At 23.4% G+C, this 21,664-nt stretch overlaps 1 protein-coding gene across 1 annotated transcript; it reads left to right on the top strand.

Annotated features, from left to right (window-relative positions):
- The first annotated feature begins 388 nt into the window (after positions 1-388).
- LOC126901232 (uncharacterized) lies at positions 389-20,858 on the top strand. Its single transcript, XM_050677588.1, has 9 exons — positions 389-590; positions 7,517-7,622; positions 10,758-10,893; positions 11,000-11,130; positions 15,859-15,968; positions 17,296-17,441; positions 18,665-18,881; positions 20,239-20,355; positions 20,639-20,858. The coding sequence occupies exons 2-9, from the start codon at positions 7,557-7,559 to the stop codon at positions 20,754-20,756; spliced, it is 1,041 nt and encodes a 346-aa protein (XP_050533545.1). The 5' UTR covers positions 389-590; positions 7,517-7,556; the 3' UTR covers positions 20,757-20,858.
- The last annotated feature ends 806 nt before the right edge of the window (positions 20,859-21,664 follow it).

Genomic DNA, 21,664 nt, shown 5'->3' with positions numbered 1-21,664 from the left:
GTGTAATATTCTTTGCTATAAATTATGCATTGAAATTCCAATTATTTTAATATTATATTGTTAAGAAAAATAATTAATAACTACTAATAGTTATTTAATTTTATAAAATAACGTTTATGTATTAAACTTTAAAGATTTGATTGGAAAATTTATCATGATTACATTTTTTGTCAAATGAATAAAATAAGTAATATTTTTGTTGAAAAAAAATAGTAACATCATTTTAAAATCCTTAACTTTATTATTTTTATATTTATGCAATTGTTTTTGTAAATTGATGAAATATTTATAACCAGTGTAATGTAAGAAAATTGACGCGAATCGGGGGATATGCACTAAGTATTTGAAGAGATGAGTGTGTCCAACAAACCACATTATAAAACACCAGAGACATCAACGAGGAGGTATCAGTACTGCGAGTACGTTAACTTTATAATGTTATTGTCATGGTTTAAGTGTATTTTACGTTATTTATTAATAATAACATCTGAACACTAAGTATTTATATAAAAATTTTAAATTCTATTTATCATATGGTAGTTTAAAATAACAATACTTTTACTTGATATAGAGATATTTTTCTAATTAAGGTAAGTAAAATTAATTTTTTTATACATATATTTTTTTTATAAGTTAAAACAACCAAAATTTTACCATGCTGCGTTTTTTTATTTAATAGGTTTTTCTGTTTTTCAAGCGTAATTAAATACAAATTTAGGGAATACTATTGAATTTTTTACAAGAATATATTAATTTTAAAATTTAGCTACTTGTAATTTATTATAAGATACAATTCATACTTGTAAAATTACCAAATATTAATTTTGAGTTTATGTTCATTGAAATTAAATGGTTCTTTTTAATAATAATAAATAGGTTTGAAGGGTTGTATGGATTAATTTTGAACGTAACGTTTACTATGGCGTTCTGGTTTAGAATTATTTTTTATGAACCCTGAAAGATACATTATAAAGATATCAATATTTTCTATATAGTATCTAAAACGACTGACCGCATTATAACAAAAATGTTCATTGTAAATGCTTGCACGTAAAATCGTCACGTTATAGATTTTTAGAGCCAAATATTGTCATGTTTTAGATATTTGTCTAAAAAAATAAAATTGATAAATAAGAAAATATTAATTTAATTAGTTAAATTGTTTAAAAAAAAATTATAAAAGCAAGTACAATTTTTTGTTTTTACATATAAAAAGCAATAAAAAAAACCACCCCCAGGGTTATTATGTAATATTTTAGTGATTTTTGGAAATCAGGCATTTAAATAATTATCGGTGTTATTAGAACATAACTAAGATGACCCTGAATTAACTGTTTTTATTATTTTAACCAACACCTACTAATATGACCCAGAACAAAAAAGAATAGGTAATAAGAAATCTGATTTCGGAAGCTCTAATATTCCTGTCACATAAACTTGCGAGGCTTATGACCTCAAGCGGAATACCTACTTCGTTTATAATAATGGCTTGATCATTAGTCGTCCAGTTCGATAATCATGCATGCTATTGACATGTCTATTCAGTGTTTAAAACTAAATTTAAATTGCATTGAATATTATTTACCCAATACATAGACATATATAAGATGTTATATACATATAACATGTATATGAATTTTAGTTAAGACTAAAATTCTATAAAAAAGTATTTATATAAGTTTATATATATATATAAGTGAATTTTTATTTTGATACTTTTAAACCATATAAAACAATACATCCAACTCAGTATAATGTAAAGTGTACATTCTTAANTTTTAAACCATATAAAACAATACATCCAACTCAGTATAATGTAAAGTGTACATTCTTAAAATTCTATTTAAAAGTCAATTAGTTAACAAAATGATAAAAAAGTCTGTTTGTTTGTATTTTATGTGCGTTATCACTGAGTTTTATCGAAATAATACGTGTTTTTTACGTGTATAACAAATGAGTACTATATCTATTTTCTGGTATTACAAAAATTATCTTTACTATTATATTACAATTTATGACAATTAATAGTTTTTCTATTGAGGTCAATGCACAACTAAGAATCAGGGTTGTTAAAAAACATGTTAAAATACAAAACTGTATAAAACAAATAAATAGTTTAGAACCTATAAAAAGTTTCATAAGACCAATGTATATTTTGAAAACTTTGTGTTTTAAAAGTAACCCAACTCATCCTTGTCAAGACTGTAAATTATTGTTTTGAAATCAATTAAATTTTTAAAAATGTAAACATTTTTTTTTTTTTGTTATTCAATATAAAACAAATTTCTTGTGATGACTTGTATTGGTATATTTATTTAATTCCTTAATATATAATTATTAAAAAATATATTATCTATAATAATTATAAGTAATATATTTTAAATACATGTAGACAAGTATTGAAAAGATTTGTTATCTTCAAAGCATTTTTAAAAACAAATAGAACTTTTACATATATGATTATGTGATCTCAAAAATATACTTAACATATGAATTTAACTTAATGTATTAAATTGTAAATCATTACATTCAAAAACATGTTTTTGTTTAAATTAAAATGAAAACTTTTAATAAAAACAAGCCATTATGCGTGCTTGTTAAATACTAAACTTTTTTTTCAAGCTCACTTGCTATAATTTCAAAAGAGATTTTTTTACAAATTTAATGAAGTTTATTTGAATTTAATTTATATACTACCCATAATCATATAATCCTTTATAAATTATATCTGAGCTCAGCTGTGGTTTATATCTTATAAGTTAAATAAACGACTTCTAGATTAAGCAATTAGAGTATACGGTTATAGTACTGTTTTTGTTAAACTAATTGCCATAAAATTTAAAAGGATTTCTAAGTTTAATATATATATATACTTATATAATACCAATAATAAAAGTTAAGTTTAAGAATATTCACGTTTATATGAATAAAACTTAGTAATTTGTAACCAAAATATAAAAATGGAATTACTAATAAAAAATATAGAAATAATTGTTTTAATGATTTCTTTAATTGTTTACTAACAACATTCTTTAAAGTTTTATTATAAAATATTAAATTCTATGAATTATTTATTAAATGAGTGTTTATTTAATAGTAAAAAATGTTGTTTTAAAATTATAATTCATTTAAAATTTTGTAGTTATTCATAGATCTATTAAATTATTTAAGACATGACCTTTATGATACCTCTTTATTAAATAGTGTAATTGTTACTCGCATGTATTAACGTAACTAAAAGCTAATTTTAATTATCAAAAAGTACAGTTTCTTTAGCTTAATTTTCAACTCTATCTATGAGATATAACAACCTGCATTGTGGTTAAGAATGTGAATCCATCAATCAAATCAATTTGTCATGGGGGGGTTGTCAGAGAAAACTTCAATTGGGTCAGTTTCAGGTATCCGTGAATAATTCAAATTGATTTATTTTCGTTCTTCATAAAATCACTTTTACTGAAGATGTTAAATTCAAGTATATTATTTATTTAATAAAAATCTATCGATTTGATATAAATACTCAATATTAGCTTAGAAATTTAAATTTAGAGATAAAAGTATAATTTTATTTTAATTTCGAGAATATCGAGAATATCGAGTTTAATGTTTTTGTTTTCCATACAATACCAACATAAAATAATAATCTATTTTTCGGGTATTTTTTTTTTCTAACCATAACTACTACTAATATTAAGTTTGGCTGTATTACAAAAATCCACTATTGGACTTATTTGAAAAATTAATTAAAACTATCCAAAATGAACATCCGTTTTCATATCAATGGAATATTTTACTTAAATATTATGTTTTATTTGTTGTTAACCGATGACTAATGCACAATTTTTAAATGACTAATGCCCTCTATACTGAAGTAATATAGAGAAACACCTTATGTGAAATACTAATTCTTGAGATGAAAGTACACAAACAATAAACTAATATTACGCAAGAGAAGCAAACACAACGAAAATGTTATGTTTGCCAACAAATAAGAATTAATATTTTTAGTTTTCTTTAGTTCTTAAAGACATGTGCTACAGACATGAAATATAAAATCGACAATCTAAAGGATCATTATTTATAAGGATTTTATCCTTATTTTTATTTCATAATAAAAAGCTATTACGGATAATTTCAATAATAATTAATAATTTAGAATACCCGAATATCTTATTAATACTTATTTTTTGTTAAATATAAGTAATTTTTTTTTTTTTTTATATATATAGTAAAATTGCCATCTTACTATTATAATAATTTTGAATGAAAATCATTATTTAATGTCTATAAGTTTTGTTTTTACTTAAATAATTATTTATAGAAAATATAAAGTCAAAATGATAATACAGATTTATTTTTTACATTTATTGTTAATATTCATACTGAATATTGGCTTAATACTAATAATAAAATGATTTCATCAAATCGTGGATGTGTATTTAAGTAATAAAACACTAATTGATTGTTAAAATTAATTTAGCAATAGCAAATTAATTAGTATAACAAAACAGTATTTTTATATCGTCGAATAGGCTAACTTGATAAACTAAATATCTATTATCATTTTGGACGTATCAATCTACAGCACTAGTATAATATTTATGAGTCATAAATAACATAAAAAAACCCAGTATAGTGGAATTGCAGCACAGTGGGGACGTGTTATAGTTGGGTTCAGTATAGATTTAATCTGACAGTGATTAAAATCACTATCATAAAAAATGCCCCTTCGATGCAAATCTGTAGATAATGTTTAATTTTAAAAACTTTTTGGATTATTCCAAAAGCAACATGATATCTTGATTACAAGTTTTATGATTTATAAGTGTAATATATGTATAAATATTTATAATAGCAATTAAATATAATATGAAACTGATATTTAATAATTTAGTATTGTAATTTTTACGGAGAAATTATAAAAAATTATAATGTAGTTATTATTTTTATGGCAAACGTATATAAAAGTTTAAGGTCTTGATGCAATACTTAAAAAAAAAAATTGTTTGTTATTTATAAATATATTTAATATAGCAAATATTTATGTTTCCTTATTAGGTTACGTATGAATAATAAAGATATATATTTTAATTAAAAATATTCTGAAAAAGTATTATTTTCTATATGCATTTTTAAGTTTTGACCCCTATGTATAAAGGGACATTGACCGATTTTAAAAAATTGTATGTGACATAAAAGAAATATATAAATAGTACTTATCATAAAAAAATTGTAATGATCCATACATTATTTTTTATTAAGTTAACACCTCTATAAGACAAAGGGATGAATATGAAAAATATTTTATAACAAATAAATGGAAAAATATATATAACTAGCAAAAGCAAAAAAAAAATTCACAACAAATTTCAAAATCTCTTGTATAGAAAAACAATAATGACTGAAATAAAAATATATTATTATCAAATAATATATTATAAATTTTTACTTATATAGCTATATATTTGTAGCCAGTGTTTAGCACTATTTTACATAAAAAATAATTCATGGATCGATAACAACTTTAGAATAAGTAATTACTAAGTTCAAATATTTTAATACTCATAGTGTGTATATAAAGCAGCTGGAATATGCATTATGAAAATACACCAGTATAAGATGTACCTAGTTGTGCTAAATACCAATTTTATGTATTAAAAATGCTTGTAACTCAATTATTACTTGTCTTATACCCATTATTAATTTTTTTAAAAGTGATAAAAACTAGCTATTTTGAAAAAATTGGCATATCAAAAAATGCCCTATTTAAATTATATTTATGCGTATAAAATTATTTTAAAATTATCTCTTCTAAAATGTTAGAAAATGTTGATATAAAACTCATTTAACAAATGGATATTCAACTATTATTTTAAGTAAAATTGAGCAGCTAGCGTCAAAAGAATCAAATTGTATAAATTTACCAGGGTGATTATTTTAACACTAATTTGCTTGATAATAAATTAACATGACTCAGTCAATAGGTTGTCACGTGCCTCTGTAATACCTCCCTTCTAAATACTCAACTGATATGAATTTGATTACTGATTTTTTAAAAATTGAAATAATTTTTAAACATGCGCAATTATGAACAATTCAGATAATAAAATTTGTGCTCGGAGTCTTCGCAAATGATTTTATTAGGGTAATGTTGCTGTGCTCTTTCATTTATAAAAAAATTGAATATAGATGTTCAATAAGCAGTTTTTCCAGAATTAGCTAGATATTTACATATATCTTAATAGAATTAATATTCAACTATAGTTTTATAGACTTCAGCATTTGATTTTCAAAAACAAATTTCGTACATAAATATTCAAAAAAAAATTGTTTATATTTATTATTACTGATAGTAGTATAATACGAAACATTATAATTTCATTTAAACATAAAATTATGTATTTAAAATATTTAGGTAAAAAAAAAAAATCAGTATTTAGTATCAAATAAAAATATTTAATTGTCTATTCTATTTTTTCCATTGGGTTTTACAAGAAATAAGTTTAAAATTTCATGGTCATGAACATATGTATTGTCTTAGTTGGGAGTTATTTGTCATTTGACCAGAGTACTGGATAAGTCATCCATAAATATGTTGGGCATTACAGCTGAAGATGTCACGATCAAGACTTTTTTTAACGAAGTTTTGTCGATAAAGCAGACGGCAATAGTCCTGGGATTTAAACGTTTCCCGCAAATTTCCATTACCATCTGAATTATACATATCTATTCAATCCTTTTATCGTCTTGAAGGTCGTCGCACTTTGAACAAAATCCAAGATGCCTAATGGTAAATAATGAAATAATGTTAACTATGTATGAGTATGGTGAGATCACTAACAACGAGAGTAAAAAGTCATAAATCTCAAAGGGAAAAAAAAAGGAATAATAACAAATGTTATTATTCAATTATTTCTCGGCGGATGAAGTGTCACAGAATAATGGTGCAAAATTCTGAGGAACTATAAACATCAGCGGTGCTTGACCTTTGCCATGGAATAGTTGGATAACATTTACGACTGGAGCGCAAAACCATTTAATGCGTTGACTAATATGAATAATGTAATTGTACTTTCTTGTACACGTTTTTCTTCCCTTTTGGGCTATTTTTGCCCATTCGATTTTATGATCGTGTCTCTATGATTAATACTATACTTCAATAATAAGTATTCCAAAGTTTAATGGCAAAGACCTTGTTAAAAAGCGTTATCAATTAAATTTTTAATTCAAAGCCTACCACAAGACTAACCTCGACATCCAATAGTTAACGATTTGTATGACACCATAGTTTCGATAATTTCGAGTATTTAGTTTCTAACTATTATATTCATAAATTTAGTCCCAGCACTATTGATCTTAAAATTGACTTATATTTTAAAAAAGCATAAGTCTTGCAAGTTTTGCTAATTTTTGTTACAACTTAATAATTGAATTTTTGTATTTATTTATAAAGCTATATATTTATTAAATAATATAGGAATATAATTGATTAATTAATTTTCCTATATTGTTTTAGTTTGAATGCAGTTATTGGTTTGACACAATTGTACCACAAAATGTTAAAATGTTGGACATTCACTCGACAACGATTTTGGCATTTTTTATTTGTGACATCAATTCAGGTAATATAAATTTAATTATGATGTCTCATATTCGCTGTGTAGTTTTAATATAATATTTTTTTGTAAGTTATCATCGTATGATATTAATTAAATATCACATACAATATAATTAACTCAAAAAAAGTGGACGTTTTGAATTAATTTGTATATTTTTATTCATATAATGTAGCAGTTTTTTAACAAACAATAATTTTTTTTTTTTTTTAAAGATTCATAAAATGAGCTTGTTTAAAAATGTTAATGGGATTGTGTTTATTATTAAATATTGAAATTTTATAAGCTTATTACTGAATAATTTTGAATAATTCGAATTACGTAGTTTTGTATTTTCAACAAATAGTAACATTGAANTTTATAAGCTTACTACTGAATAATTTTGAATAATTCGAATTACGTAGTTTTGTATTTTCAACAAATAGTAACATTGAATCGATAAAATAATTTTGTTTATTTTCACGATATTTTTAAAATAATTTCTCGCTAGACACAGAAAAGAAATTAAATTAAAGTTTTTAATTGAATACAATTATTGTATTAGGATTTCATAAACAGATTTATCATGAGCTACTTAATTAGTCAAAAAATGAAAATTATAATAGGATTTTTTTAATTTATCAATAATAGAATATTTTTTATGTTGATCCCTTATAATTTATAAGGGTGTCAATTTAAATTTTTCAAATAACAACACACATATTTAATCAGCATATTTAATAAATAATGACTTCATTAAGAAAACAACTGGTCAATATCAACTTTTGCACCAGTATTTTGAAAGTTATTAGCATGGTATAGTGATGGCTGGAGGTGAGACACAGATGTTGTTATTTTATCACTAGTCATTTCTCGGCCGCTCTCTTTTATCCACCTAAGTATAAAATAATTTTAATAACTTCTGAAATGCTGATCCAAATGTTATTAGTCATGTTCTTAATTAGATCACTTTATATTAAATAATCTATTTAATATACGTATGATGCCATTTGGTAAATTTCATTATTTTAAGGCATAATGAATGAATATAAAAAATACTTTATGATAGATAAATTGAAATAACAAATACCTAAAAGAAACTAAAAAAAATTCTCATCAGTATTTTTATATTTTGACTAAATGAATGATTCATAACAAATGAATCGCTCTGTATAAGTTATTGTTGTCTAATAAAAAATTAACTACGTAGCTCGAAATATTTGATTTTTTCTCAAGAATGTAATACTTGAAGCATTGCTATATATTTAAATAATATTTGCGATAAAAATATTGTTTTTCTTGTAATGATCGAACAATCAAAAAATTAATTTTGTTATTATTTACACAAAAAGAAAATAGCCTCTTGTTCTTTTTTAAGTAATTCGATGAACCAAATAAGGACAACGGCAATATAAAACTATTTATTTAAAAACTATTAAAGGTTAGTGCGACACTTTTGTTAAGGCTAGCTTTAATATATACATGAGAAGATAAACTTAATGGTAATTTGAACTTGGTACAAATATATTTAGGTTATAGTTAAAATAATATTTTTTATAAAATTAATCTTGAGCTATTAAGAACTATGAACTATTATTTTTACTAAAGATGATTATACTGCTACATATGTTAGTGAGCTATTTTTGCTTTTAGAATTTTGTGTTATATAATTTTGATGTAGTCGTTATTGTAACATATTGAACATTAAATTTGTATGACCTATAAATGAAATTATGTAAATAATATTCTACTTTGTTTGATAATATGCATACTTAATATGCATACTTATTAGATTAAAAACTTAGAAAGGTCAAGCGGATAATTTTTTAATAAATCGTGCAAATTAAAATGACATTTTTTATTTTTTTCCATACTTTTATTATAGACATAAAAGTAATAGTTTTTGTTTGTAAATTCTCTATATTAATGTATATATTTTTTACAGTGGTACACTAGAAATGCCTCTAAAAATGTCAACTCCCAAAGCGCAAGTCTACCCTATGCTCCTCCCTAAATATATCTCTGTGTTTTATTAAGTTAATTACTTGAATAACTTAAACCAACGAAGTAATAAATATAATGAACATTTTCTCTCTGGGTAGTATATTTATTACTATTGCATAATGTTTTAAATCTTTAAAATAATATAAATAAATAATGATTATAAATAAACAAATACTTCATTAATACCAAAAATAATTAGTCTCGTTATAAAATTTTTTTTTTTTAGAAACCAATTTAAATCGTTAAAAAAGTGATTACAATTTATTCATAATGAAACACATGGTATATTATGCATGTAAATTTTAATTACCTCTCTAGAGTACCAAAATTTATTTAAATATATTATTATTTAGATCTGTGGTTAATTCATAACACCTGGTTAAAATAAAATACAACCGTTAATAACTGTTTTAAACATAACCAGCCTTGATCATTAAAAAGTTGGCTTGATCATTTTATTGTCAATATTCAGAATATATATTGAATTTCGTCGTATTTCGAATAGAATTCACGAACATTAAAATTAATATTAATACATTTGGCACCTTTACAAACCATTGTTATATATTGCATAAAAAATAATATCATATCGTGATCTTAATTCATGGATTACTCATAAATTTTAATTCGATTTGTTGTTTACCCTTGACATGCTAGATATGTCGTAAATTATTTACATTTTATTGAATCATCTAATTTTTGTATCATAGGACTACCTCTGTATCTGATTTATTTCCTAAATAATTTCAACTGTCCAAAAAATTCATTGAACTAAAAACGCTGTACTTAATAAGTTAATCTTAAAATAATTACAATTTTTAAGAATTCTAAAAGAAAAGATTGGATTTTTATATGAGAATTTATAATTGATAAAAATAGTAACTAGCCTTCTAAAAATAAATAAAAAATAATATAATAGAATTTTTCAATTGGGGTTATAGCCTTGTTAGCCATTCTGTGTACGTCACTGGAACAATACATAAATTAAGATAATTTATTTGGTTTTTAATCTTGTTTTATCAGTCTAGTAGAGTCTGAAACCTTTTTAACTCTATAATTAGTTGTTAATGCAAATTTGATAAATCATTAGATACATCTAAGTGTTTTAAGTTTGTCTCTTTAACTTTTACATATGTTGAAAAAATATGTATTATGCAGACATTATGGATGTTAAGCTTAGTAAACGGGCATGGAAGGTTGATGGATCCACCATCTAGAAATAGTATGTGGCGATTTGGATTTCCAAATCCCGTTGATTACAACGACAATGAGCTTTATTGTGGAGGATACTCCGGTAAATATAATTTTTTATTGTATTTGTAAATTGAAATTTATTAATTAAGATGAATATTCATAAAACTTAGATTGTAAAATAAAATACAATTGTGTTTTTTTGACAGTTCAATGGTCCCAAAATGATGGTAAATGTGGAGTGTGTGGGGATGCTTATAATCAACCTTCACCAAGATTGCACGAAGCAGGTGGTGAATATGGCAGAGGAATAATCAGCAGACATTATTTTTCAGGTCAGGTAAGGTCAATTCTAATATATTATCCTTAGAATTTCATAGAGCTTGAAAACATTTTAGGTAGTTAAGCTTTAATGTTAAAGATATACAGATTGATTTATCATTGACCATTTAACAAATCTGCACTATGCCTCCAATTGTTAATAATAAAGTGTTAATAACTTCCAAAATACTGGTCCAAAAGTTGTTAAATACCAGTATTTTTTTTTAAGTTAATTTAACATATAATGTAATATTATGTAACAAATAACATAGTATGTCCACTTTAAAAAAATTCAAGTTGATAATATTTTAAAAGAAAGAGGGAGAAATGGGAAGGACTAAATTTTGTTTCAAAAATTATAAAACATATGATATTATGAACTTCTTAAAAGAAACAATCATAATTTATAATTCGTAAGGCGTAATTAATTGGTTATTCAGTAAATGTATACAATATGCTCGATTAAAGATAAAACACTCAATTTGACAGAGTTAATGAAAATTCTACTTTTTTGTAAAGACAAAAATCATTTGGTCCAAAAAAATCTATAATAATGTTTAGCTAAATAACTATTTTTTTCTATACCTTCAGAGATAAAAATACTTAACTACAATTTTTTTTATTCGGCAAGCTGTCTTAAACATTACATTATCTTAAAACACAGTGAGTATGTAACACGAGTGTAGTGCATATACGACAATACAAACTATATCCAGCAGCATATATATTTTAAAATAATGTAAAGTATGTTCATTGGATAAAAAAAAAAATTTAATATAATATTTTTTTCTATTGTATTATCGATTTATAAACAGAGGTTCTTATTAAATAAAATTAAAATTAAGGTTTGTTGATTCTAAAGAGATAAAAAACTATATACTAACGGCATAAAATTAATTATTAAAATAATAATAAATAATTATTTTCATGGGAAAATTATTGAAATAAAATTTTAACGTAATAAAACAAACTAATCAACTAATTATAATACATAAAAATATTTTTCTATATTTTTAATTATTATCATTTTAAGTAGGATATTTCAATTAGTTCCATTGTTTATAAATGACACTGAATATATCTTTATTTAAAGTATTTAATTACACTGGTCAACACAAATTTTAAGTCTGGGTTTAAAATAAATTGTAACTGATGTAAATTTTAATTAAAATGTAACTCATAAAAATTTTGGTTTTTTAGCTATAATAATAAAATAACAAATTATACTAAAAGTCAATTTTTTTTTTATATATTCATTTATTGGGGGGTCGCGATACAGTGGTAACGTGGCATAGATGGATCAAGTATAATGATATCTGACAGTGATTAAAATCACTATAGAAAAAAAACGCTTCGATGCAAATCTTTAGATAGTTTTTTTTAATTTTAAAAAATTGGTGGATTATTCCAAAAGCTACATGATCTGCTAATTAATTATTAATATCCTAATTAAGATAAAGTATGTCGAATGAAAAAGGGATATTAAAAAATATTATTTCTCATAAAAAAATAATGTTGATCCATACACTTTTCAATATGTCATAGCATTATAAAGTTAAAAATGTAAAAAATAAAATCGAGAATTTTCACACAATAATAGCATTCGGTAGCCATTTTCACCGTGAAGATAAAATAAAGTCCGAAATTTTTTTTTTGCATAATAAAGTAAATTACATTAGCTTTAATTTAAGATATATATAAAAGTGTCAGACTTTCCGGAACACTTTCAAAATTTAAGTTGAAAAAGTTAATTTTTTGTGAAAAAGTTGTCATTTTGAATCCCCCCCTGTAGGCAGGTAAAAAGTCAGATTTATAAAAAAAATATACCAAATGATAGGTAAAGACATCATGCATCTACAAAAAAAAGAATTATATTGATCCATACATCTTTCGAGAAGTTATAGCATTATAAAGTTAAAAATATAAAAAAGAATTTTTTTACAAAAATCGTATTTTTTTTATTAAGTTTAATGTCTGTTTTCACCATGAAGATAAAATAAAGTCCGAAATTTTTTTTTACCATTATAAAGTATATTACATTAGCTTTAATTTAAGATATATATAAAAGTGTCAGACCTTCCGGAACACTTTCAAAAGTTAAGTTGAAAAAGTTCTACTTTCTATATGCATTTTTATGTTTTGAATCCCCCCTGTATTTAGGGAAATGGTCCGATTTAAAAAAACAGTATGTCGAATGAAAGATCTATATAAATACTACTTCTCATAAAAAAATTGTAATGATTCATACATTTTTCAAAAAGTTATAGCATAATAAAGTTAAAAATGGAAAATACAAAATCGAAAATTTTCACACAAAAATAGCATTCGGTAGCCATTTTCACCATGAAGATAAGATAAAGTCCGAAATTTTTTTTTTTCATGATAAAGCATATTACATTAGCTTTAATTTAAGATATATATAAAAGTGTCAGACCTTCCGGAACATTTCAAAAGTCAAGTTGAAAAAATTAATTTTTTGGGAAAAAAGTTATCATTTTAAATCCCCCCCTGTGGGCAGATAAAGGGTCAGATATGAAAATAAAATATACCAAATGATAGGTAAAGACATCATGCATCTATGAAAAAAAGAATTATATTGATTTGGTTATTTTTAAAAAAGTTATAGCAATTTTAAGTAAAAATAATTGAAAAAATTTCGAAAATTAGTGATTTTTAAATTTGTAATTTTTTTGGAGGTTTCCCCCATTTACGGGGAACAAGGGAATTTTTTTCAATTTTTGAGGGTAATGTCTTCGACTAGATACGATTTGTGATCTTTTGACGTATCGTTGAAAGAAATCCGTTCGGTGAGAGCTGAGAAAAAGTGGTAACAGACACAAAAAAAAAAAAAAAACAGCACAGGGGGGTCGCGGCACAGTGGTGACGTGGTATAGATGGATCAAGTATAATGATATCTGACAGTGATTAAAATCACTATAAAAAAAAAACGCTTCGATGCAAATCTTTAGATAGTGTTTAATTTTAAAAAATTGGTGGATTATTCCAAAAGCTACATGATCTGCTAGTTCATTATTAATATCCTAATTAAGATAAAGTATGTAGAATGAAAAAGGGATTATTAAAAAATATTATTTCTCATAAAAAAATAATGTTGATCCATACACTTTTCAATATGTCATAGCATTATAAAGTTAAAAATGTAAAAAATAAAATCGAGAATTTTCACACAATAATAGCATTTGGTAGCCATTTTCACCGTGAAGATAAAATAAAGTCTGAAATTTTTTTTTTGCATAATAAAGTAAATTACATTAGCTTTAATTTAAGATATATATAAAAGTGTCAGACTTCCGGAACATATTCAAAAGTCAAGTTGAAAAAATTAATTTTTTGGGAAAAAAGTTATCATTTTAAATCCCCCCCTGTGGGCAGATAAAGGGTCAGATATGAAAATAAAATATACCAAATGATAGGTAAAGACATCATGCATCTATGAAAAAAAGAATTATATTGATTTGGTTATTTTTAAAAAAGTTATAGCAATTTTAAGTAAAAATAATTGAAAAAATTTCGAAAATTAGTGATTTTTAAATTTGTAATTTTTTTGGAGGTTTCCCCCATTTACGGGGAACAAGGGAATTTTTTTCAATTTTTGAGGGTAATGTCTTCGACTAGATACGATTTGTGATCTTTTGACGTATCGTTGAAAGAAATCGGTTCAGTGAGAGCTGAGAAAAAGTGGTAACAGACACAAAAAAAAAAAAGAAACATCTTAGTAAAACCAATACTTTCTCAGCTTCGCATCGAAGCTAAAATGGTGTATATTTTTTAAAGTTGTAAATAATTATTAGGTTTAGGGTTATTTTATAGGAAAGTTATTCTTAAAAAAAAAAGAATACATATTATTATCAATCAAAATAATGTTTTTTCAATTATGAATGTACGAAATTAGTAACATTAGTTCCTCAAAAAAAAAAATACCAAATTTCCTTCGTTAGGTATACTAAATCTAATAACAAATTTTTAAATTCATCTAAACATTATCAACCATTTATTATTCCTTATTATATGAAACATCCATAAAAACCTACGTATTTATTGAACAACATAAAAAACACAAGACTAATCTTTAACAAAAAATAATGGTAACTATAATCTTTTATAGACTTATGGAAACAGAAAATTAACATTTTAATTAACATCAACTAAACATATTATTTTTTTTTTGTTGACCTGTGTTATAGTTACATTATTTTTAATCCACTTATAAAGTATTTTTATAATTTATTATTTGTATTTACAAACGAAAAGTTAATCGAGTTTTAAAATTTACTTACATTAACATGACTTTATCTAATTTACTTTAAACAAATATTTTATTTTTCATGCGGTTTTTAATCACAAAATGCATAAAATAAAACTATCATAAATAATGAATTATATTTTTATTTATAAAATAACAGAACAATTACTTATAAACTCAGTAAATTTCATGAATACCTAATCAAAATAATGGAAAAGCAATATTTACCTTAACATCCTTTAACATATTATTTATATTTCGTTTACTTTTTCGTTAAGTAAATCTATTCACTACTATCTTGTAAGTAATTTACTAATAATCCAGTGTTCCATTTAAAAATATCATAAAAAGCGAATAAAATGAAGTACAATAATTGTAAAAAATAGTTAATTATTAACCATTTTTTATAATTTTATTTTATGTGCGATTGAGAAAATATATTTAAAGCTAAGATGATATAATATATTTTTAATTTTGATATAGACTATTGAAGTTGAAATTGAATTAACAGCTAATCACAAAGGACGATTTGAAATGTATCTTTGTCCGAATAACAATCCGCGTTATGAAGCAAATCAGACTTGCTTTGAGAGGTATTTTATATTAAATTATTTAACTTATACTGAACAACAAAAATATAAAGACAGGGTAATTGTGTATTATTTTGAGTATTTAACCACTAATTTTATAATATCTATTAATACATGTTTCATTTATTAATAATTTATTTAATAATTAATTTCAGAACATTTATTTATCAATATTCAAAAATAATATTTCAAGAATCTAGATATATTTGATACTTTGAAAATATTATTTAATTTATTCTTTAGTCATAATAGTATTAAGACTAATCATTAGAATCATATTAATCAATTTTTTTTTATCCTATAAATCGCCTTTTTAACTAATCTATTTAATTCTTTATTAACTGGCTTTTGTAGATTTTTTTGAATAAGTATCACCGTTGCTGTATGTTTTAACAATTTCTGTGCATTACAAACATTCATTTTTACTCCAGATTTCTTTAAAATATCATAAATTGGACTCCACGGTTTGAGAGTTCAACTTGCTTTAAAGTCATATTTTTACTCTTTTCTTGATCAGTAGTTATTTTCCTCTACCCTTGTAGTAAGTTATAAGTTACTTATAATGTTAATTTTTGAAGTGTTTTTTAATACATTTATTATGTGTACACCTATTTTTACAATATTATAACGTTAAAATAATCAGATAATAAAAAAAAGGTATTGCCTTTAAAATTTTTTCGTATAAAATAGTGCTAATATTTATTAGCTAATTTAAGCATTTATTGTACTTCTATTAGTTTATTAAATCCTTAATATATAAAATTAAATTAACCCTTTGGATAAATGATATAATAAAATGAGCAGGTTACATAAATTATTTGTAGATTTATTTTTTAGAAATCACCTTTGATCATTTTGTCATGAAATTTCTACATAAATTATTGATGGTTAAAACTTTATTAAGAGGATATTAGCTCTAAAATTATGCATTTTAGTAAAGCTCAAGGCGTTCTCAAAATAATACAAAATAGTTAGAGATTTAATAAGAGAAAAGTACCTGTTGTATACCCATTAATTGCTTGTTTACAAATATGTATTTTTAAACATAACAAAAAAAAATTATATTCATTATTGGTAGAAACAATAGTTTAAGTATAAATTTAAGTGCTATATAATATTTTTATTGTAAACAACTAAAGTAAATATAATACAAACATTTTTAAGAGAATATTAAGAAACATCTATTACGTTTAAATCGGTCTGTTATAGTACAAAACTTTTTTTTTTATTATATAGTATTTCATAATGTTTTATCAGTACTTATGATATGGGTTTTATTGGATGTTTATATAATTCATTTAATATTTTTTTAATTCTTATCTTGTTTAAGGTACCCATTGTATTTATCAGGAACTCGGCAAGTCCGCTATATCATTCCATCTGAATCGAAAAAAAAAGATATATTTAGGTATAGAGTAAAATTACCACCATACGTAACTTGTACTCAATGTGTTATTCAATGGACATATTACACTGGTAATTAGCATAACGCCCTAAAAATATTTAAAAACTTTTATTTTATTTAAGAAGAAATTACAAATATATTACAGTTAAGGAATATTTATAAATATATGAGTGTATAAATAGATACAAGTGAAAATAATTAAAAATTTGTTTATTTATGTCAATATTCATATTAAATGAAATGTAATAAGATAGCTAATAATCAAATTTACTTGAATGATAAAAAAAGAAAGTAATAGCCCACATATATAAAAATAAATTGCTTTTTCAGGGAACTCATAATATAAAAGTTTTGTATAGTGTAAAGTTTTTTAATCATCTAAGTTATATGAAAATGTTAAACATATGCTAATTTTTATAAAAGTATTTAAAGAAACTTCATTGTAAAGTTTCTAATAGGAACTATTTACCTACAAAATTAAATATATTTAGAAAATCAAATTTTGTTCAATATTTAAATAAATGAAATACATTAAGCTTAATTATATTAACTTAATTGTATTTATGTTAAATATTGTTATTTTTTATATTATTATTAATGCCACATTTTACTATTATTAAAAATGTATGTAATACACTAAACTTTTATATTTTCAAAAATTTCAATGATTTAGGGAATAAAGGCCAATAGAATTTATATCTGGTTATTAAGCATTAATACATAATAATAATATTAATAAATAAACTGTAAAATGTATTTCCTACTGTTATTTTTTCTCATTAATGTAAATCCACTGTTAAAATAACAAGACAGATATATTTTGCAGCATTTCTGAATTATATGAATCTGCAGCTGGAAGTTCTAAGATTTAATGGGTTCTGATTAATTTGAAATTGAAAAAAAAAGTTTAATTTCTGTAAGGAGAAATTTTTACAGAAGTTATTTTATTTTTATTACATTTTCTAATAATTTCTGTAGTTATATCTAAAAATTATTTTTTATAAGTATAATTTTCTATTTTTTTTTTGAGACTAATCAAATATTTTGGTATTTAAACTTCCTTCAACTTCAGTTTAAGTAAAAGTGTCTTTAAATAGTTTTTTTATACGTTTACTTGGTACTTGTCGATATCTTAGGTTAATTTAATAAGAAGGTAATTTTTTCAAAGTAAAAATTAAATTTTTATCCGAGATTTTATAAAAGACAGTATTAATTTTCGTTTTTTGAAGGAATGTGTGATTTAAATTATCTTTTGAGTATTTCATTCGTGCTATTAATGAATCATTAACTTCAGGTAACATGTGGGGCACATGTGAAAATGGCACAGAAGGATTGGGATGTGGTCGTCCTGAGACATTCAGAAACTGTGCAGATGTCCGAATAGTAACAAGTACTTCAGGAGTTCCTCCACAGTTCATTCATAATCGTCCACAATCAAATTCCTTAGCATTACTTCGAGGTATCGATAGTATAAGTATGGGTCCACAGGTTTATTACCCACTTGTAGTTAAGTACGTACCTGATACTATGAGTATTTAAATAATCAACCATTAAATTTGTTATCTCAACGTAATATTTTTAAAATTTGTTTTATTTTCATCAAAAAAATTATTTTAGAAAATAATAATAATGATCTCAATACTTTCATACGAAGGTTTGACGCGTTCTCAACCTACAAAGTCTACCTCGTTTTCTTCTTCTTCCTCGCTTGAATTCCAATTACTTGGGATCGGCCACCCTTATCCTAAACTTCCACTTGACACGATCTCCCACATCAGCTGCCCTCATATCGCATTCAATAACATCTCTCCATCTCTTTTTTGGTCTTCCTCTACCTCTTCTTCCTTCAACGTTCATTTCTATAACTGTTCTTACAGCTTCCGATTGTTCTCTCCTCATAACATGACCAAACCATCTAAGTCTATTTTCTCTGATCTTATGCACGATTGTCACTACACCCATACTCCCTCTAATATGCTCGTTCCTTAAAATATTGTTGATACCAAAAATAGTGTTAAAATTTAAATATTATTAAATTATTTTGGTGACCTCAGTCAATAAAAGCCAACCTTATACCCTACACATTTCACTATTTTCCTTTTATGAATTTTATTCATTTTAGTAAAATAAAATTGTACAATCATTAACAAAAAATTTTTTTAAGTGTTATTGGGATTAGATTATTGACAGTTTTCGACGAAATTTTCAGGGTATCCCAGAAATGTTTATAGATAAGACTGGTAAAAATTGCAAATTTAAATAAAAATAAGCTAAAGGTAAAGAGGCTTTTTATCAAAAAATGCCAACATTTTTAAATGCTCAAGGAAAGCTAAAATTTTTTTCTTATCTCCACAAATAATTTACCCAAAATAAAGTCGCCAAACTTTTCATTTTTAAAAAAAAATTGAAAATCGAAAATCATTAAATAATTTTTACAGCATTGTCAGAATTTTTAATGTCTTATTGTATAATAAGATAATTATATTTTTATGAATAAACATGATTTTAGTGGTATTACGTTTATGCATAGTTATGAATTTGTGGCTATTTTTTTCCGGGTTTTAATTTTTTTATGTATACGTGAAGATTTTTAATTGTAATATATACATAATTGATTAAAAAGTATATATAAATATATATAAGGAGAAAGAGAGAGAGAAAAACATTTTAAATATTACATAAATTATTTATAAAATATTTTTTTTCTTTATTATATAAAAACATTATATTTAAATTTATATTATGTAATTAAATGTTTGGTATTTTTTTAAAATTTAAGGATGTCTATTAATTTTTTATTATCTATTATATAATATAAGATATTTTATTAAGCTTAGGAATTGAAAAATATTTTTTGTTTTAAATCAGAGCTCAAGTTTGTGTCGCAACACGAAAATATAGAACAATATCAGGAATGGATAAATGGTGTGAAAGTAATTGTGTTAATTTTCCCTCTAATTGTCCTGAAGAGTACTGCACGTGTCCGTAAGTGTTTATTGTAATTAACTAAATGAAATACAGAGTGATTCTGTGTGTTTTGACAAATATTTTAACTTCAAAGCATCTTTTGATTTATTTTTCTCTATAACAAAACTTATTCTTACAGTAAAATAGTTATAAAAAATGTGCTTTATATAATTGACAATTAATTTGAAAGAAGTGTAAAAAGATGATTAAATCAACAAAAAAAGATATATCAAAATATGATGAGCCACCTTCTTTTTTTAAATTAATTAATGTTTTGAAATTAAAATAATTTTCTTTTTAGTGAACAATGCATAGGTATTGGAGAAATAGCTGGAAAGCCTGGAGCTGATGTATATTGTCAAGATAAATGTATTGTATATGGCGCAACTTGTCCAAAAAAACGATGTCTGTGTTATTGATTATAAGAATATAATTATGTATATTTTATAACAAAAAAAAAAAAATTAATATAAACGTTTTACATTATTTACCAATATATTATTAAAAACTATCACTCTCAACCTACATGTAGTTTTTAATAAAACAACTTAATTATTAAAAAAAAAAAACATGTATTTTTGTTGTAAATCAGCTGTTTTATCGTGATGGATAACGATATTAATTAAAACTTGAATACAAAAAGTTATCTAAGTATGCAGGTTTCGTAAAAATATTAGATGATCTAAATTCAAAGATAGCTATAAAGGTTTAAGATTATATTAACATTAATTATCTGTATTAATATTTTATAATTATGTTCATGCTATAACAATAAAATTAGATTTAATAGTCGTAATTTAATTAAAGATTTTTTGCATAAAAACGATTACAGCAACAAAACGTGCAAATAATTATATTTCAATGTAAAGGCCATGCATAGTTTTTATATGAAAGATTTAATCTATGTAGATAATTGTTATTTCGTAAATTAACAAAAAGTAAAATAATATTCATAATAAAAAAAATTCAAACTAAATAAACCAATCTGATTTACAGATTGTATCTGATATACAGAACATTCAAAAAGTAAAGAAAATATTCAATTGTAACGAAAAATAAGAATAATAGAAATATTTTTCCTAGCTTACTTTCTGAATAAGAAAAATGAAATAGTTATTTTCTTAAAATGTAGAATATACTTAATGAATATCAAAAAATACCGTCATCTATCTTGTTATTTTTATTAATTAATTGAAATATGATTTAAGTCAATTTTTATTATATTGATACCTAGTTTTAATATATCATCCTTTGAGGTAATTAAATATAATAATTCAGGTAAGGTGGAAAGATGATTTGTTTTTAACAATATTTTATTAATAAAAAC

This window comes from Daktulosphaira vitifoliae, unplaced genomic scaffold (assembly GCF_025091365.1).
Source record: "Daktulosphaira vitifoliae isolate Bord-2020 unplaced genomic scaffold, ASM2509136v1 Scaffold_3, whole genome shotgun sequence".
Lineage (NCBI taxonomy): Eukaryota > Metazoa > Arthropoda > Insecta > Hemiptera > Phylloxeridae > Daktulosphaira > Daktulosphaira vitifoliae.
Note: the sequence above shows the minus strand (reverse complement) of the source record. Positions and strands in the feature narration are given on the sequence as shown.